This window comes from Chiloscyllium plagiosum, unplaced genomic scaffold, assembly GCF_037043375.1.
Source record: "Chiloscyllium plagiosum isolate Xiang-an unplaced genomic scaffold, Cpla_swu_hap1 HiC_scaffold_16, whole genome shotgun sequence".
In the NCBI taxonomy this organism is placed as follows: Eukaryota; Metazoa; Chordata; class Chondrichthyes; order Orectolobiformes; family Hemiscylliidae; genus Chiloscyllium; species Chiloscyllium plagiosum.
Window position 1 is genome coordinate 76,942,012 of NW_028270154.1, and position 25,400 is coordinate 76,967,411.

Sequence of the window (25,400 nt, forward strand, 5' to 3'; positions counted from 1 at the left end):
GGAGAGGTCACCCTATTAGGAGTTTTCTATAGGCCTCAGAAAAATTCCAGAGATGTGGAGGAAAGGATTGCAAAGATGATTCTGGATAGGAGCGAAAGTAACAGGGTAGTTGTTATGGGGGACTTTAACTTTCCAAATATTGACTGGAAAATCTATAGTTTGAGTACTTTAGATGGGTCAGTTTTTGTCTAATGTGTGCAGGAGGGTTTCCTGACACAGTATGTAGACAGGCCAACAAGGGGTGAGGCCACATTGGATTTGGTATTGGGGAATGAATGGAGCTAGGTGTTAGATTTGGAGGTAGGTGAGCACTTTGGTGATAGTGACCACAATTCGATTACATTAGCAATGGAAAGGGATTGGTATATACTGCAAGGCAAGAGTTATAGCTTGGGGAAAGGCAATTATGATGCAATTAGGCAAGATTTAGGATGCATAAGATGGGGAATGAAATGCAGGGTGTGGGCACAATTGAAATGTGGAGCTTGTTCAAGGATCATCACCTGCGTGGCCTTGATAAGTATGTCTCTGTCAGGCAGGGAGGAAGTGGTTGAGCGATGGAACTGTGGTTTACTAAGAAAGTTGAATCTCTTGTTAAGCGGAGGAAAGAGGCTTATGCAAAGATGAGGCATGAAGGCTCAGGGTGCTTGAGAGTTACAAATAGCCAGGAAAGACCTAAAGGGAGAGCTAAGAAGAGCCAGGAGGGGACATGAGAAGTCTTTGGCAGATAGGATCAAGGAAAACCCTAAAGCTTTCTATAGGTATATCAGGAATAAAAGAATGACAACAGTAAGATTAGGGCCAGTCAAGGACAGTAATGGGAAATTGTGCGTGGAGTGCGAGAAGATAGAAGAGGCACTAAATGAATATGTTTTGTCAGTATTCACAGTGGAAAAAGACAATATTGTCGAGGAGAATTCCGAGATACAAGCTATTAGACTAGACAGGATTGAGGTTACTTTGGAGAAGGTGTTAGTAATTCTCGAAAGTGTGAAAATAGATAAGTCCCCTGGGCCTAATGGGATTTATCCTAGGATTCACTGGGAAGCTAGGGAGGAAATTGCAGAACCTTTGGCTTTGATCTTTATGTCATCATTGTCTACAGGAATAGTGCCAAAAGACTGGAGGATAGTGAATGTTGTCCCCTTGTTTAAGAAGGGGAGTAGAGACAACCCTGGTAATTATAGACCAGTGAGCCTTACTTTGGTTGTGTGTAAAGTGTTGGAAAAGATTATAAGAGACAGGATTTATAATCATGTAGAAAGGAAAAATTTGATTAGGGATAGTCAACACGGTTTTGTGAAGGGTAGGCTGTGACTCACAACCTTACTGAGTTCTTTGAAAAGGTGACCAAAGAGGTTGATGAGGGTAAAGGGGTTGATGTGGTGTATATGGATTTCAGTGAAGTTCCCCATGGTAGGCTATTGCAGAAAATATGGAGGCATGGAATTGAGGGTAGTTTAGTAGTTTGGATCAGACATTAGTTAGCTGAAAGAAGACAGAGGCTGGTGGTTGATGGGAGATGTTCAACCTGGAATTTAGTTATTAGTGGTGTACCACAAGGATCTGTTTTGGGGTCCCTGCTGTTTGTCATTTTTACAAATGACCTGGATGAGGGCGCAGAAGGATGGATTAGGAAATTTGCTGATGACACTAAGGTTGGTGGAGCTGTGGATAGTGCTGAAGAATTTTGTAGGTTACAGAGGAACATAGATAAGCTGCAGAGCTAGGCTGAGAGGTGGAAAATGGAGTTTAATGCAGAAAAGTGTGAGATGATTTACTTTGGGAGGAATAATAGGAACACAGAGTACTGGGTTAATAGTAAGATTCTTAGTAGTGTGGATGAACAGAGAGATCTCGGTGTCCATGTACATAGATCCCTGAAAGTTGCCACCCAGGTTGATAGGGTTGTTAAGAGGGGGTATGATGTGTCAGCTTTTATTAGTAGAGGGATAAAGTTTCGAAGCCATGACATCATGTTGCAGCTGTACAAAACTCCGGTTCAGCCAAACTTGGAATATTGCATGCAGTTCTGGTCACTGCATTATAGGAAGGATGTGTAAGCATTGGAAAGGTTTGCCTGGCATGGAGGGAAGGTCTTATGAGGAAAGGCTGAGGGACTTGAGTCTGTTTTCGTTAGAGAGAAGAAGGTGGAGATGTGATTTAATAGAAACGTACAAGCTGATCAGAGGGTTAGATACAGTGTACAGTGAGAGTCTTTTTCATCAGATGGTGGTGACTAGCACAAGGGGACATAGCTTTAAACTGAGGGGTGATAGATGTAGGACAGATGTTAGAGGTAGGTTCTTTACTCAGAGAGCAGTAAGGGTGTGGAATGCCATTCCTGCTACAGTAGTAGCCCCGCCAACTTTATGGACATTTAAATGGTCATTAGATAAAAATATGAATGATAATGGAATAGTATACGTTAGATGGGCTTCAGATTTATTTCGGGTGAAAGTGAGGACTGCAGATGCTGGAGGTTAGAGTCAAGATTAGAGTGGTGCTGGAAAAGCACACCAGATCAGGCAGCATCCGAGGAGCAGGAAAATCGACATTTCGGGCAAAAACCCTTCATCAGGAATCTGATGAAGGGCTCCTGCCCAAAACAATGATTTTCCTGCTCCTCAGATGCTGCCTGATCTGCTGTGCTTTTCCAGCACCACTCTAATCTTGACTTCAGATTTATTTCACAGATTGGCACAACACCGAAGGCTGAAGGACCTCTACTGTGCTGTCATGTTCTATGTTCTTTGTTCTCTGACCAACAGAGGGCAACAAAAAAAGAAATAAAGAGGAAGAAGATTAAATATGAGGGTTAGCTAGCCAGTAATATGAAGGAATACTGTAAGAGTTTCTTCAGATATGTAAAGGGCAAAAGAGAAGCAAAAGTGGACATTGGGCCACTGGAAAATGATGCTGGAGAGATAGTAATGGGGAACAAGGAAATGACTGAAGAACTGAATAGTTACTTCACATAAGTCTTCACGGTGGAATACATGAGTAATATCCCAAAAATTCAAGGGAGTGAGGAGGCAGAGCTGAGTATGTTGGCCATCACCAAGGAGAAGGTGCTAGAAAAACTGAATGGCCTGAAGGTGGATAAATCACCTGGACCAGATGGACGACACCCCAGAGTTCTAAGGGAGATACCTGAAGAGATGGCGGAAGCGTTAATGGTAATCTTCCAGGAATCGCTAAAGTCAGTTAGGGTCCCGCAGGACTGGAACATCGCTAATGTGACACCACTGTTTAAAAAGGGAGTAAGGCAAAAGACAGAAAATTGCAGACTAATTAGCCTAACTTCAATTGTGGGTAAGATCCTGGAATCCATTGTGAAGGACAAGATTTCTGAATGCTTGGAAGTAAAATAGGGCAAAGTCCGCAAGGTTTCATCAAGGGGAGATCATGCCTGACAAATCTGCTAGAATTCTTTGAGGAAATAACGAGCACGTTAGACCAAGAGGAGCCAATGGATGTTATCTACCTGGGTTTCAAGAACGCCTTTGACAAAGTGCTGCACAGGAGACTACTGAGTAAGATAAGGGCCCATGGTATTAGAGGAAAGTGTTAGCATGGATAGAAGCTTGGCTGTCTGACATAAAGCAGAGTGGGGATAAAAGGGTCCTTCTCAGGATGGCAGCCGGTGACAAGTGGTGTTCTGCAAGGCTCAGTGTTGGGACCACTACATTTCATTTTATACATTAACGATCTTGATGAAGAAACTAAGGGCATTCTGGCTAGGTTTGCAGATGATACAAAGCATAGGTAGAGGGACAGGTAACATTGAGGAGACAGGGAGGCTGCAGAAAGATTTGGATAGGTTAGGAGAGTGGGCAAATAAGTGGCAGGTGGAGTACAATGTGGGCAAGTGTGAGGTCATGCACTTTGCTAGAAAGAATAGAGGGATAGACTATTTTCTAATTGGGGAGAAAATTCAGAAATCTGAAATGCAAAGAGTCTTGGGAGTTCTAGTCCAGGATTCTCTCAAGATAAACTTGCAGGTTGAGTCAGTAGTTAGGAAGGCAAATGCAATGATGGCATTTATTTTGAGAGGACTTGAATATAAAAGGGGGGGAAGTACTTCTGATGCTCAATAATGCTCTGGTCAGGCCTCATTTGAAGTATTGTGTGTGCAGTTTTGGGCCCCATGTCTCAGGAAGGATGTAGTGGCCTCTGAAGCATATTCAGGGGAGTTTTACGAGAATGATCCCAGATTAGCATATATGGAATGTTGAGGAATCTGGATTTATACTCGATGGAGTTTGGAAAGATATGGGGGGATCTAACTGAATCATACAGCATATTGAATGGCCTAGACAGAGTGGATGTTGGGAAGATGTTTCCATTGGTAGGAGACACTAGGACCCGAGAACATGTCCTTAGAGTAAAGGGAAGACCTCTTAGAACAGAAGTAAGGAGAAATCTCTTCAACTAGGGTGGTGAATCTATGGAATTCATTGCCGCAGAAAACTGTGGATGCCAGGTCATTGAGTATATTTAAGACGGAGATAGATAGGTTCTTGAGTATCAAGGGGATCAAGAGTTATGGGGAGAAAGCAGGAGGATGGGGTTGAGAAACTTATCAGTGATGATTGGATGGCAGAGCAGACTCAATGGGCTGAATAGCCTAACTTCTGCTTCTATGTCATATGTTCTTACCTGCTTGCACTGCTCATAAACAAAGATTTTCACTGTACCTAGGTAAATCAATCAAATCAAATCACTTGGGTGACAGGATTCTGTCCTCTGTGCAGTCATTTCAGCTATCCCACCTCCTTTTCCTGTTTGTCTTGCCTTGCTAAAACCTGAATGGCCCTAAGTATTCATTTTCCATCCCTGATCACCCTGCAGCCAAGTGTCCACTATCCCAGCTATATCATATCCACTTATATCTGTTTGCATCACCGATTCATCCAACTGATTGTAAATGTTCTGCACATTAAGACCAAAGCCTTGTCTTCTTAACATTTTTAGACCCCTTCACATGATTTTGCACTGTTGCCTGTTTGATTCTTGCCATTGAATTGTCATTATTTCTTGTTCTGTCTTTTGTTTTTTTGTACTTGTTTCCCTCTCCTCTCTCCCAGTATAGATTTCCATCCCCCTGCCATTTTAGTTTAAATCCTCCCCAGCCACACTAGTAACCACTTACATGTCCTGTCCAGATATAACCCGTACAGGTTTTAGTGGTCCCATCTCTCCTAAAACTGTTTCCAATGCCCCAGGAATCTGAAACCTTCCCCCTTGCACCACCTCCCCAGCCACCTTTAGATTTTAGATTAGATTACATTACAGTGTGGAAACAGGCCCCTCGACCCAACAAGTCCACACCAACCCGCCGAAGCGCAACCCACTCATACCCCTACATTTACCCCTTCACCTAACACTGGGCAATTTAGCATGGCCAATACACCTGACCTACACAGGTTTGGACTGTGGGAGGAAACCGGAGCACCCGGAGGAAACCCACGCAGACACAGGGAGAACGTGCAAACTCCACACAGTCAGTTGCCTGAGGCAGGAATTGAACCCGGGTCTCTGGCGCTGTGAGGCAGCAGTGCTAACCACTGTGCCACCGTGCCGCCCACCTATCCATCCAATATATCCTGCTACTTCCACTTTGACCAGTGCATGATGCCGGTAATAATCCTGAGATCACAATCTTTGAGGTCCTACTTGCTTCCTAACTCCCTAATATTGTGCTTTGACTAAAGCCTCACCATTTCGGTTTATGTGAAGGTCATTGTGACTGCAAGGATTCTGACATTTTCAGGATAGGTTGCTGTGGGATGTCAGTACGAACATTAGAAGCAGGACAGATTGTTGCTTTGATTACTCATTATTCTTTCAGTTCTGATCTGAAATGTCCAACTGATCAAACCATTCTCCACCTTCAATCCCAGATTGTCTGAGACTCAGAGACACACAGTGCCAGATCTTCCTGTGATCACCCTGAACCTGTCCAATATATCTGAACACCTCCAGAAGAAGTTAAATGGATGGGAAAAGTACCACTCAGACCTATTGGGAATCATCAGTAAGAATGTACAACTTTTCTCCAATCTAAGGGAATGAGAACGGGTTGGGTTAGTTCTGGAAATACTCCTGAACTTTAACGTCTGCTCCGTGTGTGTGGGTGAATCAAGAACCTGAGATCCATCTTTAGCACCAAGTGACATCTGCGTTAAACATTCCTCACTGGAATAGGCCAGAGTTTCACCCAGCTAGGTCTAGGGTGTGTGACAGTGCGGGTAGTTACACACTGTCAGAGTGTCTCTTAAAGGGACACTGTCCGTCCCAGAATGACCACAGCAAAACCCACCATGAGCCAGGTAAAAAAACCAAGGTGTCTTTTATGGGGCATGCTAGTATCATTAAACAGTACAGTAAAAGATAAACCAAATTGTCTTTCTCAATCTTAGTTCTGGATTAGTGGTGCTGGAAGAGCACAGCAGTTCAGGCAGCATCCAAGGAGCTTTGAAATCGATGTTTCGGGCAAAAGCCCTTCATCAGGAATAAAGGCAGTGAGCTTGAAGCGTGGAGAGATAAGCTAGGGGAGGGTGAAGGTGGGGAGAGAGTAGCATAGAGTACAATGGGTGAGTGGGGGAGGGGATGAAGGTGATAGGTCAGGGAGGAGAGGGTGGAGTGGATAGGTGGAAAAGGAACGAGGCAGGTCGGACGAGTCCGGACAAGTCATGGGGACAGTGCTGAGCTGGAAGTTTGAAACTAGGATGAGGTGAGGGAAGGGGAAATGAGGAAGCTGTTGAAGTCCATATTGATGCACTGGGGTTGAAGTGTTCCGAGGCGGAAGATGAGGTGTTCTTCCTCCAGGCGTCTGGTGGTGAGGGAGCAGCGGTGAAGGAGGCCCAGGACCTCCATGTCCTCGGCAGAGTGGGAGGGGGAGTTGAAATGTTGGGCCACGGGGCGGTGTGGTTGTTTGGTGCGGGTGTCTCGGAAATGTTCCCTAAAGCGCTCTGCTAGGAGGTGCCCAGTCTCCCCAATGTAGAGGAGACCATATCGGGAGCAACGGATACAATAAATGATATTAGTGGATGTGCAAGTAAAACTTTGATGGATGTGGAAGGCTCCTTTAGGGCCTTGGATAGAGGTGAGGGAGGAGGTGTGGGCGCAGGTTTTACAGTTCCTGCGGTGACAGGGGAAAGTGCCAGGATGGGAGGGTGGGTTGTAGGGGGGGCGTGTACCTGACCAGGTAGTCACGGAGGGAATGGTCTTTGTGGAAGGCGGAAAGGGGTGGGGAGGGAAATATATCCTTGGTGGTGGGGTCTGTTTGGAGATGGCGGAAATGTCGGCGGATGATTTGGTTTATGCGAAGGTTGGTGGGTTGGAAGATGAGCATTAGGGGCGTTCTGTCCTTGTTACGGTTGGAGGGGTGGGGTCTGAGATCGGAGGTGCGGGATGTAGATGAGATGCATTGGAGGGTATCTTTAACCACGTGGGAAGGGAAATTGCGGTCTCTACAGAAGGAGGCCATCTGGTGTGTTCTGTGGTGGAACTGGTCCTCCTGGGAGCAGATCCGGCGGAGGCGGAGGAATTGGGAATACAGGATGCATTGTTTGCAAGAGGTAGGGTGGGAGTCGGTGGGTTTGTAAAAAATGTCAGTGTCAAGTCGGTCATCATTAATGGAGATGGAGAGGTCCAGGAAGGGGAGGGAGGTGTCAGAGATGGTCCAGGTAAATTTAAGGTCAGGGTGGAATGTGTTGGTTAAGTTGATGAATTGCTCAACCTCCTCGCGGGAGCACGAGGTGGTGCCAATGCAGTCATCAATGTAGCAGAGGAAGAGGTGGGGAGTGGTGCCGGTGTAATTACGGAAGATCAACTGCTCTACATAGCCAACAAAGAGACAGGCATAGCTGGGGCCCATACGTGTGCCCATGGCTACCCCTTTGGTCTGGAGGAAGTGGGAGGATTCAAAGGAGAAATTGTTAAGGGTGAGGACCAGTTCGGCCAAACGAATGAGAGTGTCGGTGGAAGGGTACTGTTGGGAACGTCTGGAGAGGAAAAAACGGAGGGCTTGGAGGCCCTGGTCATGGCGGATGGAGGTGTAGAGGGATTGGATATCCATGGTGAAGATGAGGCGTTGGGGGCCGGGGAAACGGAAGTCTTGGAGGAGGTGGAGGGCATGGGTGGTGTCACGAACGTATGTGGGGAGTTCCTGGACTAGGGGGGATAGGACAGTGTCGAGGTAGGTAGAGATGAGTTCAGTGGGGCAGGAGCATGCTGAGACAATGGGTCGGCCAGGGTGGTCAGGCTTATGGATCTTGGGAAGGAGGTAGAACCAGGCAGTGCGGGGTTCCCAGAATATGAGGTTGGAAGCAGTGGGTGGGAGATCTCCTGAGGTGATGAGGTTCTGTATGGTCTGGGAGATGATGGTTTGGTGATGGGGGGTGGGGTCATGGTCAAGGAGGCAGTAGGAAGAGGTGTCCTCGAGTTGACGTTTGGCTTCAGCGGCCTTCAGAGGTCAGTGCGCCAAACTACCACTGCGCCCCCTTTATCCGCTGGCTTGATGGTGAGGTTGGGATTAGAGCAGAGGGATTGGAGGGCTGCGCGTTGTGAGGGTGAGAGGTTGGAAGGGGGAGGGGCATAGACAGGTTGAGGCGGTTAATGTCCCGGCGGCAGTTGGAAATGAAGAGGTCGAGGGCAGGTAATAGGCCAGTGCGGGGTGTCCAATCTTAGGTCAATGCAAAGATCTAAGTTTATATTTTGAAATATCGTCTATGTTGTAATGTAAGAAAATAAATGGATGGAACCTATAAACTGTAGTGTTGTCACTTTAAGAGTGAAGTTCCTTTATTAGACACAGCAGGCAGATAAGCCTGTACCTGTATGCCATCGTGTGACCAGGTCACACCGCATTGTAGCAGCCGGAACACAAGAGATATGTAGTGATAACTCTGTAATGTCTGCACTCATTCGACTATAACTAACGCCACCAGAGATCTTCAATTAAATGGAATCCAGGCACCTCATTTTGTTGTACAATGATGGCATGAAAGGAAATACTGCATTGTATCAGAAGTCAGAGTATTGCTGTACACCCACTACCGAGTGATGTGAAAGAGGCTGGACCTTCTAACCCTAATCCTAGCCCTAACCCAATCACCATGTGTTTTGTTTATAGTGCCAGCTTCCACTGAACACATGGACACATCAAATGTATCTCCTTTCGCACCCAGTAACTCTTGGAAAGCCCCTGTCACAGGGAACGATCTCCAGACATCGACTCAGCTTTGCAGGATAGCTGGAATATCCCAAGGTATGTTGATAATATTAAAGAAGGATTACACTAAACTTAATTTGTATTGAACAATCTAGTTTACCTATCAAATTGTTTATGTTTCAGTACTAGGAATTCAAGTTCCTGCACCTAATCCCCCCTCATATCTCTGAATTGGTCCTCCAAGGCTGCAGGGGGTTTTGATACGCTCAATAATTTATTGTACAGATAAACACCTTAATTATAATTTGAAACTGCATGTTCACTGACATTGTGTAAATTGTTGGAGGCTTTAATCAAGTAGTCATCATCATCATCAGCTCTCCCTTAATTTGTGGATGAGATCTGTCTCCTCTGGGTCATGGGTTTATCTCATGGGTCTGCATGTGACTGCCCCACAGACCTTTGGACATACGGTAGGAAATCCCACAGGCCAATGGGATTGGGAATGCAGAGTTTCCTTCCTTTTATTTCCTTTCTGCAAACATCCTCCTTCCTCATGAAGGCATCCGGACTTGGAACATGCTATAGCCTGACAGACAGGTCGTCCTCCCTACGGACAATTGGTATCAAGCTCCCTCCGGCCATATAAGTCAATGTTACACCATCTCATGGCGATTTCCTGTGTGACCTTGTAGCTTTTCTTTTTTCCTTCCCTGGAATTTTGGCCATTTGTGAGTTGAGTGAATAGGGGTAAACACTTTTCAGCCATCGGGACTATGCCCAATCCATCATTGTTGGTTTCCCAGAGTTTGGCCAGACTGCTTGTTTCAACTGTCTGAAGTACATGAAAGTCCCTCTGATTGAACACACAGAATGGAGTGGAGGGAATTCCCATTGTGCTCTATTGCAATATTGACCACCAGAGAAAGGCATGACCTACACTGAGTGTCGTTGACCACTCTGCACCAGATTTTCCAGCCTTTCTCGATCTCTTCAATTCTGCATAGAAAAGATTCAATCTGTCCTTCAATGTTGCTAAAACAAAACCAACAATAACTTAGAGCTGGTCAGTCAAAACTTAAGGAATTGTATTTGAATGCACAAAGTATTTGAAACAAAACAAATGAACTGATTGCCCAAATTGAGATAAATAAGTAGGAAGGACAGAGAACGAGGAGGAGTGGCTCGTTTGGAGATAGTATTAGCCACAATAGAGAAGGATGACCTGAGTTCAGGAAATCAAGTTATAGAAGTAATATGGGTAGACATGAGGAATATTAAAGTCAAGAGGTCACTTGTGGAAGTTGTGTATAGGCACCTAATAGTAACCAATGAAGGGCTGATTCCTGATGAAGGGCTTATGCCTGAAACATCGACTCTCCTGCTTCTCGGATGCTGCCTGACCTGCTCTGCTTTTCCAGTGCCACACTTTCCGACTCTGATCTCCAGCACCTGCAGTCCTCACTTTCACCTAATAGTAACCACTTAGTAGGACAAGGCATCAAGGAAGAAATATTAGGAGCTTGGCAAAAGATTACAGAGAATATCATGGGGAATTTTAACTAGAAAAGACTGAAAAAGACAGTTGAAGAAAGAAGTCGTATAGATGAGGAATTCATTGAATGTTATGTAGACAATTTCTTCAACCAGCATGTTATGGCACCAATCAGAGGGCAGGCAATACTAGACCTTGTTTTAACCAATAAGATAGGATTATGTACTGACCTCATAGTGAGAGCAGCCCTGGGTAGCAGTGACCATAACAATATAATTAAATTTTACATACAGTTTAAGGGAGAGAAGAGTAGGTCCAAGGTTACTATTTTGAACTTAAACAAGCGCAATTAAGAAAGCATGAAAGCAGAGCTGGTGAAAGTGAATGTGCAATTCAGGTTAGAGGATAGGTCAATAGAGATGCAGTGGCAAACACTTAAGGCAATATTTGAGAAAGCACAGAATAGATATTCCAATAAATTTTAACAAGTAAGAGCTATTCTAAGATATGGATCATTATAAGTGGTTAATTAGAAAAGTCAAAAATAGAACAAAACACAAAGAAAAACATATAATCATGCAACGATAGGTGACAGGTCAGAATATTGGACTGATTAATTGGGGCAGCATGGTGGCTCAGTGGTTAGCATTGCTGCCTCATAGTGCCAGGGACCTGGGTTCAATTCCAGCCTCAGGTGACTGTCTGTGTGGAGTTTGCACATTCTCCCTGTGTCTGCATGGGTTTCCTCCAGGTGCTCCGGTTTCCTCCCATAATCCAAAGATGTGCAGATTAGCTGGATTGGCCATGCTAAATTGCCCATAGTGTACAGGGATTATGTATTAGTTAGGGGCAAAATATAGGGGAATGGGTCTGGGTGGGTTACTCCTCAGAGGGACGGTGCAGACTTGTTGGGCCGAAGGGCCTGTCCCCACGCTGTATGGATTCTAGCAAAAAAATACTAGCAAACTAAGAAGGAGGTAAACATTAGAATATGAGAGAAAGGTAGTGAAAAGTTCTTCTGAAGGAAGGTCCTATTGAAAATGAGTCAGGGGAATTAGTAATGGGAGATGACAGATGAATTGAATAGATATTTTACATCAGCCTTCTCAAACTGTCCCAGAAATAGCTATAGATCAGGAATTGAAAGGAAGGGAGACACTCAATAAAATGACAATTACCAGGGAAGTCGTACAGAGTAAATTGTTGGAACTGTGAGTTGACAAGTCCCCACATCCAGAAGAATTTCATTCTGGGGTCTTAAAGCTAATGAGATGGTTGATTCTCCAAAACCCATTAGATTTGGGGAAGGTTACTTTAGATTGGAAAATAGCTAATGTACCTCATTTATTCAAAATGGGAAAGAGGCAGAAAGCAGGAAACTACAGGCCATCTGTCAGAGGGAAAAATGTTGATGTTATTTTTGAGGACGTTATAACAAGTTCAAAGTAATCAGGCAGAACCAAGGTGTTTTTGTCAAAGGGAAATTGTGTTTAACTAATTTATTATATATTTTTTAAAATGTAACTTGTGCTATAGTTAAAGGGGAACCAGTGAATATATTATGTTTAGATTTCCAGAAGGCATTTGATAAGGCACCACATTAAAGATTATTGTAGAAAATAAAAGCTCATGATGTGAGGGTAACATATGAGTTTATGTTAGAAAGAAGCAGAGTATGGAAATAAAGGATCTTTTTCAGGCTTGCAGGATGTCATGAGTGGTGTGTCACAGGAGTTAGTGCTGGGAGTTACAATTCATATAAATGATTTGGATGACGGGTTCAAAGGTATGGGAGTTAAATTTGCTGATGACACAAAGGTAGATAGGAAATTGAGTTATGAAGAGAACATAATGAGTCTACAAAGAGTAGTTTAAATGAGTGGGTGAAGATCTGGAAAATAGAGTCCAATGTGTACAATCTGAAATTGTCAATTTTGGCAGAGAGAGTTAAAAGAAACATTATCTAAATAGTGAGAGGTTGCAGAGCTCTGAGATGCAGAGAGATCCAGAAAGGTTAGTATGCAGATACAGCAAGTAATCAGGCAAGCTGATAGAATGTTATGGTTTATTGCAACGGGAATTGTGTGCAACAGTAGGGAGATGATGCTTCAGTTATACAGGTCATTGGTGAGACTGCATTTGGAGTACTATGTGGAGTATTAGTCACGATATGCAGAGAAGGATGTTAATGCATTGGAAGTAGTTCACAGAAGGTTTACGAGACTAGTAGCTGAAATGAGCAATTTGTCTTATGAAGAAAGGCTAGGCCTGTTTCCTCTGGATACAGAAGAGTTTACAATCCTGAGGGGACTTGAGTCTTGTCGGAGAATCTAAAATTGTGGTCAGCGTTTAAACATTAGATGTTGCCCATTTAAGTCAGAAATTAGGAAACTTTGTTTTTATCTCAGAGGGTTGAGAGTCTTTGGAATTCCCTTCCTCAAAAGGCAGTGGATGCAGGACCTTTTAAATATTTTTACGGCAGAGGTAGATTGATTCTTGGTTACCAAGGGATTCTGGCCTCGTTTTTTTTTTCAATTCATCTGTGCAATGTGGGTGTCACTAGCTGGCTCAGCATTTAGTGCCCATCCATAGTCACTCTTGAGAAGGTGGTGGTGAGCTGTCATCTTCAACTGTTGCATTCTACGTGCTGTGGGTTGAACCATAATGCTGTTAGGGAGGGAATTCCAGGATTTTGACCCAGCAACAGTGAAGGAACAGGGATATATTTCCAAGTCAGGATGGTAAATGAGCTTGGAAGAGAATTTGAAGGGGGTAGTGTTCCCATATACCTGCTGCCCTTGTCCTCCCAGATGGAAATGGTCATGGGTTGGAAAGTACTGTCTGAGGTGCTTTGGTGAGTTTCTCCAGTGCATCTTGTAGATAGTATACACTGCTGCAACTGAGTGTTGGTGGTGGGGAGAGTGGATGTTTGTGGATATGGTACCAATCAAGTGAACTGTTTGGTCCTCGATGTTGTCACACTACTTCAGTGTTATTGGAGCTGCACTCAGCTAGTCAAGGGGGCAATATTCCATTACAGTCCTGACTTGTACCTTGCAGACAGTGGACAGGCTTTGTGGAGTCAGTAGGTGAGTTACTCACCACAGTATCCCTTGCAAGAATGATATTGTGGCCATCACATCAACATAGTTGAGGGAAGGGGTGGACTGGCAACTCAACATTCTGGAGTATAGGATCTTTAGGTGAGACAGAGGAGGATGTAACAAGGGTGATGATGTTGCACTATTGATTAAGGAGCTAATTATTGCAATATGGTGAGACAATATCTTGGATGGGTCCTCAAATGAGGCTTAGTGGGTAGGACTTAGGAATGTTAACTCCTCACTCTCTCAGCGGAGCAGGCAAGGGCTGATTGGCAGTGGCTGCATGAAGACTCGGTGACATTTGTTTAACGGTTTAAATTTGAAAGTTTTTTATTACAAAAAGCGCGGAGCGGACCCGGAAGCTGGTGTAGCGCAAGCTTACCTGGGTAGGTTTTTTTTTGCCTATAAAAGCGCGCAGGAGAGGAACCCGAGGCACTACAGAGTGCCTCCCATCCGCCCTCCTCCTCTAACCTAATAATAAGTCCAGTTGTGGTAAGTAGGTAAGTGCTGCATTTTGCTTGTTCTATTCTTTAGACCTAGTTTTTTTTTTTAAAGGTTACTTTTAGAGGGATGGCAGTGAAGGCAGTGCAATGTTCCTCTTGCAACATGTTTCAGGTGAGGGATGCCATGGTCGTCCCTGCTGATTACACTTGCAGGAAGTGCACCCATCTCCAGCTCCTCCAAGACCGTGTTAGGGAACTGGAGCTGGAGTTGGATGAACTTAGGATCATTCGGGAGGCAGAGGGGGTCATAGATCGGAGCTTTAGGGAAGTAGTAACTCCAAAGATTGCAGACAGATGGGTGACAGTGAGGGGGACTGGGAGGAAGCAGCCAGTGCAGGGATCCCCTGCGGCCGTTCCCCTCAAGAACAAGTATACCGTTTTGGATACTTGTGGGGGGGACGACTTACCAGGGGTAAGCAATGGGGTTCAGGCCTCTGGCATGGAGCCTGTCCCCGTTGCTCAGAAGGGAAGGGTGGAGAAGAGCAGAGCAATAGTTATTGGGGACTCGATAATTCGGGGCACAGATAGGCGGTTTTGTGGGGGCGAGAGAGACTCACGTTTGGTATGTTGCCTCCCAGGTGCAAGGGTACGTGACGCCTCTGATCGTGTTTTCCGGGTCCTTAAGGGGGAGGGGAAGCAGCCTGAAGTCGTGGTCCACATTGGCACCAACGACATAGGTAGGAGGAGGGCTGAGGATGTTAGGCAGGCTTTCAGGGAGCTAGGTTGGAAGCTCAGAGTTAGAACAAACTGTTGTTGTCTCTGGTTTGTTACCCGTGCCACGTGATAGAGAGTCGAGGAATAGGGAGAGAGAACAGTTAAATGCGTGGCTACAGGGATGGTGCGGGAGGGAGGGATTCCGGTATCTGGATAACTGGGATTCTTTCTGGGGAAGGTGGGACCTCTATAAACAGGATGGTCTACACCTGAACCTGAGGGGCACCAGTATCCTTGGTGGGAGGTTTGCTAGTGCTCTTGGGGGGGGTTTAAACTAACTCTGCAGGGGCATGGGAACCTAGACTGTAGCTTTAGGGTGCGGGACCTGGAGTGTAGGGAGGTTAGGAACATGGCATCAATCTCAAAGGAGGGTGCCTGTAAACAGGAAAGTGGCTTGAAGTGTGTATACTTCAATGCAAGAAGTATACGAAATAAGGTAGGTGAACTTGCAGCGTGGGTTGGTACCTGAGATTTCGATGTTGTGGCTATTACGGAGACATGGGTAGAACAGGGACAGGATTGGCTGTTGCAGGTTCCAGGGTTTAAATGTTTTAGTAGGGTCAGAGGTGAGGGTAAAAGAGGGGGAGGTGTGGCATTGCTTGTCAAAGATAGTATTACAGCGGTGGAAAGGACGATTGATGAAGACTCGCCATCTGAGGTAGTTTGGGCTGAGGTTAGGAATAGGAAAGGTGAGGTCACCCTGTTAGGAGTTTTCTACAGGCCTCCTAATAGTCCTAGAGACGTAGAAGAAAGGATTGCGAGGATGATTCAGGAGAAGAGTGAAAGTAATAAGGTGGTTGTTATGGGGGACTTTAACTTTCCAGATATTGACTGGGAAAGCTATAGCTCGAGTTCGTTAGATGGGTCGGTGTTTGTCCAGTGTGTGCAGGAGGGTTTCCTGACACAATATGTAGACAGGCCAACAAGAGGTGAGGCCATACTGGTTCTGGGTAACGAACCAGGCCAGGTGTTAGAATTGGAGGTAGGTGAGCACTTTGGGGACAGTGACCACAATTCAGTGACTTTTACTCTAGTGATGGAGAGGGATAAGTGTGCACTGCAGGGCAAGAGTTATAGCTGGGGGCAGGGAAATTATGATGCGGTGAGGCACGACTTAGGATGTGTGGCTTGGAAAAGTAGGCTTCAAGGGAAGGGCGCAATTGATATGTGGAGCTTGTTCAAGGAGCAACTATTGAGTGTCCTTGATAAGTATGTATCTGTCAGGCAGGGAGGAAAGGGTCGTGTGAGGGAGCCGTGGTTTAATAAGGAATTGGAATCCCTTGTTAAAGGGAAGAGGGCGGCCTATGTAAAGATGAGGCGTGAAGGTTCAATTGGGGCGATTGAGAGTTATAAGGTAGCCAGGAAGGATCTGAAGAGAGAGCTAAGAGCAGCAAGGAGGGGACATGAAAAGTCCTTAGTTGGTAGGATTAGGGAAAACCCAAAGGCTTTCTATAGGTATGTCAGGAATAAAAGAATGACTAGGGTAGGAATAGGTCCAGTCAAGGATAGTAGTGGGAAGTTGCGTGTGGAGGCTGAAGAGATTGGGGAGACACTGAATGAATACTTTTCGTCAGTATTCACTCAGGAACAGGACATTATTGCCGATGTGAATACTGAGTCACAATTAATTAGAATGGACGGCTTTGAGGTATGTAGGGAAGAGATGTTGGAAATTCTGGAAAGGGTGAAAATAGATAAGTCCCCTGGGCCTGATGGCAGTTATCCTAGGATTCTCTGGGAAGCAAGGGAGGAGATTGCAGAGCCATTGGCCTTGATTTTAATGTCCTCATTGTCTACAGGAATAGTGCCAGAAGACTGGAGGATAGCAAATGTGGTTCCCTTGTTCAAGAAGGGGAGTAGGGATAACCCTAGTAAGTATAGGCCGGTGAGTCTCACTTCTGTTGTGGGCAAAGTCTTAGAGAGAATTGTAAGGGATAGGATTTATGAACATCTGGATAGGAGTAATGTGATCAAGGATAGTCAGCATGGTTTTGTGAAGGGCAGGTCGTGCCTCACAAACCTTATTGAATTCTTTGAGAAGGTGACTAAGGAGGTGGACGAGGGTAAAGCGGTAGATGTGGTGTATATGGATTTTAGTAAGGCGTTTGATAAGGTTCCCCATGGTAGGCTACTGCAAAAAATACAGAGGTATGGCATTGAGGGTGAGTTGGAGGTTTGGATTAGGAATTGGCTGGCTGGAAGAAGACAGAGGGTAGTAGTTGATGGTAAAGGTTCATCTTGGAGTGCAGTTACTAGCGGTGTTCCACAAGGATCTGATTTGGGACCATTGCTGTTTGTCATTTTTATAAATGACCTGGAGGAGGGGCTAGAAGGTTGGGTGAGCAAGTTTGCGGATGATACGAAAATTGGTAGAGTTGTTGACAGTGAGGAAGGATGTGTCAGGTTACAGCAGGATATAGATAAGCTGCAGAGCTGGGCAGAAAGGTGGCAAATGGAGTTCAATGTAGGTAAGTGTGAGGTGATTCACTTTGGTAAGAGTAATAAGAAGATGGGGTACTAGGCTAATGGTCGGATACTTGGTAGTGTGGATGAGCAGAGGGATCTTGGTGTCCATGTACACAGATCACTGAAAGTTGCCACCCACGTAAATAGTGCGGTGAAGAAGGCATATGGCGTACTGGCTTTTATTGGTAGAGGAATTGAGTTCCGGAGTCCTGAGGTCATGTTGCAGTTGTATAAGACTCTGGTGCGGCCGCATCTGGAGTATTGTGTGCAGTTTTGGTCGCCATACTATAGGAAGGATGTGGAGGCACTGGAACGGGTGCAGAGGAGGTTTACCAGGATGTTGCCTGGTATGGTAGGAAGATCGTATGAGGAAAGGCTGAGGCACTTGGGGTTGTTTTCATTGGAGAAAAGAAGGTTTAGGGGTGACTTGATAGAGGTGTACAAGATGATTAGGGGTTTAGATAGGGTTGACCGTGAGAACCTTTTTCCACATATGGAGTCAGGTATTACGAGGGGGCATAGCTTTAAATTAAGGGGTGGTAGGTATAGGACAGATGTTAGGGGTAGATTCTTTACTCAGCGAGTCGTGAGTTCATGGAATGCCCTGCCAGTAGCAGTGGTGGACTCTCCCTCTTTATGGGCATTTAAACGGGCATTGGATAGGCATATGGAGGATAGTGGGCTAGTGTCGTTTAGGTGGGCTTGGATTGGCGCAACATCGAGGGCCAAAGGGCCTGTACTGCGCTGTATTTTTCTATGTTCTATGTTCTATGTTTAACAGGCAGCCACATTTCTGGGAGTGGACATATGGCCCACAAGTGTTAGTGAGCAATAGAGTAGCTAGTATGTAAACAGAGATGTGAGCGAGTAATAATTGGGTAATTATAATGGAAGATTTCAATTTTCCCAATACAAATTGAGATACAAACACAGATTGGGATAGTCATAATGTTAAGGGGAGGTGGCAGATGGCTTGAAATGTATCCGGGGGAGATTTTTGTATCAATGGATTGAAGGCCCAACAAGGGACAATGCAGTGCTGGGTCTCTTTCTGGGGAGAGAAGCCAATGTGGCAGTGGGGGAGCATGTTAATGAGAGCGACCATAACATGGTACAGTTTAAATTTGTTCTACTCAAGGAAAAGGATAGCCTGCAAAAGATGGCTTTGAATTTGGGGAAGACAGATTTTATTAAAATAAAGCAGGATTAGGTGAAGGAGTAAATGTAGGGGAATGGGTCTGGGTGGGTTGCGCTTCAGCGGGTCAGTGTGGACTTGTTGGGCCACACTGTTAGTAATCTAATCTAATCTAATCTTGCCACAGTTGACTGGGTGCAGCTCCTAGTGGGTACACCTAGAGAGGAGCAGGGAGTGGCATTCAAAATGGAGTTGGGGAGAGTATAGGTCCAACATATATCCTTTCAAGGGAAACGTAGGAGCAACAAATCCAGAGAACACTGGATGTCTCAGACATTCAGGACTGGATGAAGAAGCAGAGAAAGTCCAAAGTGAGCACTTCAATTGTGGCGCTAGAGAAATCCAGGAAGTGCAGAAGGAGATTTTAGAAAGCAATTACAAGAGCAATAAGGGGGCATGAGAAAGGATTTGTGAACAACATTAGGGAGAATCCTAAGAAACTTTATCAATACATTAAAGGGAAAGAGTAGGGCCATTAGGAATCAAGGATGCAGTCTGTGTGTGAAGTTGCAGGATATTGGGAATGTGTTAATGGATACTTCTCTTCAATCTTCATTCTGGAAAGGGAGAATGTAGGCACAGAATTCAGGCAGAGGGACTGTGAGGAACTTGTACTGTTTGACATAGGAAATGGGGAGGTATTGAAGGCTCTGATGTGCTTAAAAGCAGACAAATTCCCTCGCCAAGATACATTACACCCCAGGTTGCTTTGAGAGGCAAGGCAGGAAATTGCAGGGTCTCTGACACAAATTCTTAATTCCTCTCTGGCCACAGAGATAGTGTCAGAGGACTGGAGGATGGCTAATGTGGTTCCACTTTTTAAGGAGGGTGGTGAGCAAGGATATTACAGACCAGTGTAATCACATCAGTGGTAGGGAAACGATTGGAGAAAATTCTGAAGGAGCAAACAAATAACCACTTGAAAAGGCATCAGTTAATAAGGGAGAGTCAGCATTGCCTTGCCATTGGGAAGTAGTTCCAAACAAATTTGTTCGAATTTTTGAAATGTGGATGAGTGAAGTTTAGTTGATGTAGGATTTTAGCAAAGCTTTTGACAAGGTCCCACATGGGAAACTGATTCAGAAGGTTAAAGCAAATGGAATGGAGGGAAACTTGACAAACTGGATCTGAAACTGGCTTAGTGATAGATCACAAACGGTACTGCTAGAAGGCTGTTTGGATGACTGGAGAACTGGGTATCACAAGAATCCTTATTGTTTGTTATGTGCATAAATTATATAGATCAAAACATGGAGGGAATGTTAAACAATTTGTAGATAACACCAAGATTGGTAGAGTGGTTAATAGTGGAGAATATGGTTGAGGACTACAGGAAGATATAAATGGGTTGGTCAGGTGGGCAGACCAGTTGCAGATGGTATTTAATTTTGATAAGTGCTGAGGTGATGCACTTTGGAAGAAGGAACAAGATGAGGGAGTATTTAATAAATGGCAGGACATTGGGTAGCTGTGAAGAACAGAGGGATCCTGGGGTAATTATTCACAGATCCCTGAAGTCAACAGGGCATGTGAAGAGGATAGTTAAGAAGGCATGTGGGACATTTGCTTTCATCAGTCCTGGCACAGAGTATAAGAGCAAGGAGGTAGTGTTGGAGTTGTCAGCTCCTCGATGCTGCCTGAATTGCTGTGCTCTTCCAGCACCATTGATCCAGAATCTGGTTTCCAGCATCTGCAGTCATTGTTTTTACCCACAGCAATGGTTAGGCCACAGCTTGTGTACTGTGTGCAGTTCTGGTCACCTCATTACAGAAAGGATGTGATAGCACTAGAGGAGGTTCACCAGGATGTTGCCTGGGATGGAGAAATTGAACAATGAGGAGAGAGTAGGTAGGCTTGGATTGTTACCTCAGAGAAGACCAAGGGGGACATGATTGAGGTGTACCAGGTTATGAGGAGTTTGTGGACGTGGGTCGGTTCCGTAGACAGGTAAATGAGAGTTTGGACAGGGTGAATAGAGAGCAACTGTTCCCCTTGGTTGAGGGGTCGATCACAAAGGGGCATAGTTTTAGGGTAAAGGGCAGGAGACTCAGAGGGAATTTGGGCAAGAAACATTTTCACTTAGAGGGTAGTGGAATCCAGAATGCACTGTCTGGAAGTAGTGGAGTCCGGAACCTTACAACCTTTAAAAAATACTTGGAAGAGAACTTTAAATATCATAACATTCAAGCATGTGGGACATGTGCAGGAAATTGGGATTAGCGCATCTTTAGTGTCAGTTACATTGGTGTAGGCTTGATGGGCTGAAATGCCTTTTTTGCACTGCATGAATCTATAGGTGGATCTCTTGAAGATTATAAGGCATGTCGGGCCATTCTTAAGGGGCCAAAAAGACAATATGAGAGCCTTGGCAGATAAGGTTAACTACAATCCAAAGAGGTTCTGCAAGTACATTATGAGCAAAACAGCATCTAGGGAGAGAATAAGATCAACGAGGCCGCCTGTGTGTGGAACCCCGGGAGATGGAAGAGATACTAAATGAATATTTTGCATCAGTTTTTACTGTGGACAAAGAAATGGAGTGTGGGAAACTCGTGCAAATAAATATCGATGTCTTGAAAACAGTTCACATTACAGAGGAGGAATTGCTGGAGCTGTTAGAAAATATAAGGGTAGATAAATCTCTGATCAAAAGGACCTGAGGAGCAACGTTTTCATGCAGAAGTGGTTCATAATATGCAATGAACTGCCAGAGGAAGGGGTAGATTACAAGTACAGTTGTAACATTTAAAAGATACTTGGACAGGTACATGGATAGGAAAGTTTAGAAGGATATGGGCCAAATGCAGGCAAGTGGGACTAATTTAGTTTGGGAAACCTGCTCAGCATGGACTGATTGAACCAAAGGGTCTGTTTTCATGCTGTATGATTCTATGACTCTATAAGGGGATATAAGATTATCATGGGATTATGCAGGAATGTAGAGTTGACATTAAAATCTTATTGAATGGCAGAGCAGGTTTGAAGGACCTAGTGGCCTCGTCCTTACACCTGGCAAGGATGATCCTCCCCAGACTTTGGCAGCTACCTCTCCCAGAGGCCTCTCACAATTGCCAATGAAATAGCAGGTGATAAGCTGCACCAATTTAGCCTTCTGCAAGCTATGGAGGAAGTGAGTGTTCGACAGCAAGGACCTTCACAAGTCAACAGAAATCCCCATATAAAGAGCAGTTGCCACCATGACCATAGTCCTGCCTGAGACTGTGCTTCAGAGGCAGACTTGAGCTGTATTCAGAATGTGAAGTTCAGAATAGGAGGGAGAGAGCCCTGGGCACTCTCCTGGCAGATGTATGTTCCATATCTGCCCAATATTTAAGGTGCAGACCCGTGGCTATGTCATTGTGTCTCAGGGAATATGTGCAAAGTCCTATATCGCGTTTAAACTGCCCGTTATTGTGGGTCTGATTGCAGTGTTTGCACTGAATGTACAGACTAGGACCACATACTGCTACTTAACATGGATTCTGATTTTATTTAACATTGGAAGAATCCAGTCTAATAGGTAGTATGGGGCTGGCAGTATCTGGGAAATACTTATACTCCCACCCTACTGCTGTCACTCATTGATCTGATCAATCTCTTCTCTCTTCTTTAGGGAAAACCTCATTGAGCCTGGATCCAAAGACAGCAAACTTCAAGTTGATTCTGTCTCATGACCTGAGATCAGTAACATGGACTGAACAGCAACAGCCCTATCCACCTCACCCAGAAAGATTTAACCATCATCCCCAAGTCCTCTGCTCCCAGAGCTTCTCCTCAGGATCCCATTCCTGGGATGTGGAGACTGCTGGTAATAACTGGGGAATAGGGATTGTGTGCGGGAATGCGATCAGACAGGGACTAAATGCATACCTTGGCAACAGCAATAAGACATGGTGTTTAACCTTTTACGCTGGTACTTTTCTCAGAGCCTGTCACAACAACAAGCCCATATTCCTCCAAAAATTTCCATTAAATAGCAGGGTCCGAGTCCAGTTGGACTATGAGGCTGGGACTGTGTCATTTCACCAGATTACTGAATCACTGACACATTTACACACAATTCAAACCACATTCACTGAACCTGTGTTTCCAGCATTTTGTTGTTGGAAAAGTTCCTTAAAACTGATTTATTAATTCTCATATCTCTGACTCAAGAAATGCATTTTTGATTTCAGAAACATTATTTGAGAAAGCCTCTTGGGGTATCTCAGTTCCCAATTGTACATTTTGATGCTGTTGTTTGCAGATTGGAGAACAGAGGCAGATCCCTTTTGTTCTGCACACTTGGGTGACTTAAACTTAAGTTATGTCTCTCTCTGATGATGTCATTCCCAGGTCTGCCCCATCTGATAGAGTCATAGAGATGCACAGCACAGAAACAGATCCTTTGGTCCAACTTGTCCATGCCGACTAGATATCCTAAACTAATCTAGTCCCATTTGCTGGCACTTGACCCATATCCCTCTAAACCCCTCTTTAACTGTTACGACACTGTGTAAACACTCCTGTTTAATTTAAAACCAGGCTCAGTGACTAGTAGTGTTCCACAAGGATCAGTTCTGGGACCTCTGCTCTTTGTGATTTTTACAAATGACTTGGATGAGGATGTGGAAGGATGGGTTAGTAAGTTTGCCGATGACACAAAGGTTGGTGGAGTTATGGATAGTGTGGAGGGCTGTTGTAGGTTGCAACGGGACCATTGACAGGATGCAGAGCTGGGCTGAGAAGTTGCAGATGGAGTTCAGCCTGGAAAAGTGTGAAGTGATCCGTTTTGGAAGATCGAATTTTAATTCAGATTACAGGATTAAAAGCAGGATTCTTGGCAGGATTCTTGGCAAAGCAGAGGAACAGAGGGATCTCAAGGTCCATGTCCATAGACCCCTCAAAGTTACCATCCAGGTTGATAAGGTTGTTAAGAAGGTGTATGGTGTGTTGGCTTTCATTAATAGTGGGGTTGAGTTTAAGAACCGCGAGGTTATGCTGCAGCTCGAAAAAGCCCTGGTTAGACCACACTTGGAGTAATTTGTTCAGTTCTGGTCACCTCATTATAGGAAGAATGTGGAAGCTTTAGAGAAGATGTAGGGGAGATTTACCAGGATGCTACCTGGATTGGAGGGCATGTCTGAAGAAGAAATGTTGAGGGAGCTAAGGCTTTTCCCACTGGAGCAAAGAAGGATGAGAGGTGACTTGATAGAGGTGTACAAAGTAATGAGAGGCATAGATAGAGTAGATAGTCAGAGACTTGTTCCCAAGGTGAAAATGGCTACCACGCGGGGGCATAATTTTAAGGTGATTGGATGAAGGTTTGGGGAGATGTCAGAGGGAGATTCTTTATTCAGAGAGCATGGGTGCATGGAATGCACTGCCAGCAATGGTACTAGAGTCAGATATGTTAGGGACATTTAAACAACTCTTGGATAGGCACATGGATGATAGTAAAATGAAGGGTATGTCGGTTAGTTTGATCTTAGACTAGGATAAAAGGTCAGCACTACATCGAGGGCTGAAGGACCTGTACTGTGCTGAAAAAGAAACAACCCTACATCACACACATTTCCCACACCAACCTCCACAGACAAAATCCTCACACACACCCACCAACATGCAACCCCACATCAGAAACACACTTACCCACTAATACCAATCCCCACTAGCACATATACACATCACCAGGAACTATCGCTAGGCTATTAATCCATAAACTCAGCTAATGTTCTGTGGACCTAGGTTCGAATCCTGCAATGGCAGGTGGTGTAATTTGAATTCAATTAAAAAAAATGGAACTAAGAATCTACTAATGATCATGAAACCATTGTTGATTGTCAGAAAAACCCATCTGGTTCCCTAGGGAAGGAAATCTGCCATCCTCACGTGGTCTGGCCTATTGGTTACCAACAGCAATGTGATTGATTGACTCTCAATTGTCCACTGAAACAGCCTGAGAGAAAGTGATGACTGCAGATGCTGGAGATCAGAGTCAAGAGTATGGTGCTGGAAAAGCACAGCTGGTCAGGCAGCATCCGAGGAGCAGGAGAATCGACATTTCGGGCATAAGCCCTTCAACAAGCCCTTTCCTGATGAAGGGCTTATGCCTGAAACGTTGATTCTCCTGCTCCTTGGATGCTGCCTGACCTGCTGTGCTTTTCCAGCACCATTCTCTCGACAGCAATGTGGTTGACTCCCAACTGCCCTCTGAAACGGCCTAGCAAGCAATTCTGTTTTACCATTCGCTGCAAAGTCTCAAAGAAGTGAAACTGGCCAGACTATCTGGCATCATCCCAGGCACTGGAAATGCCAACTGCAGAACCAGCCCTGTCAACCCACAGTGGAGAACGATGCTCCAGCTGGAACCCACCTGCTCTGTACGTTTTCTTCTCTGTGTTGTGTTTTATTCTATTCTGTCTTTTCCCTCATTTGCCGGCAGCTAAGCAGAGGAGGGGATGGCGGGCAGTGGCTCCGAGCAGAGCAGGGACAGCCAGCAAGCCTTGAGTGGAGGGTTTGGTGTTGCCTTGTTAGTAAGAAATGAAAGTAAATCAATACTAAGGAACAAAGTGGGATCAGATGGTGTAGAATCTGTGTGCGTAGAATTGAGGAACCGCGAAGGTGGAAAAACCATAGTTGGAATGATGTACAGGCCTCCAAACAGTCATCAGGAGCTGGGGCGCAAGGTACACTAGGAGGTACAAAAGATGTACAGGAAAAGGGAAAGTTACAGTGATCATTGGGGGATTTCAATATGTAC

The 25,400-nt window shown here is 44.9% G+C and overlaps 1 protein-coding gene across 1 annotated transcript in view; it reads left to right on the forward strand.

The window, feature by feature from the left end:
- LOC122556854 (E3 ubiquitin/ISG15 ligase TRIM25-like) overlaps positions 1-24,580 on the forward strand; it is a 37,213-nt gene extending 12,633 nt beyond the window's left edge. Inside the window, exons 5-7 of the mRNA XM_043704109.2 lie at positions 5,907-6,040; positions 9,143-9,277; positions 22,272-24,580. Coding sequence (XP_043560044.2) covers positions 5,907-6,040; positions 9,143-9,277; positions 22,272-22,792 — 790 coding nt within the window. The 3' untranslated portion in view covers positions 22,793-24,580. The remainder of the gene's footprint in view (positions 1-5,906; positions 6,041-9,142; positions 9,278-22,271) is intronic.
- The last annotated feature ends 820 nt before the right edge of the window (positions 24,581-25,400 follow it).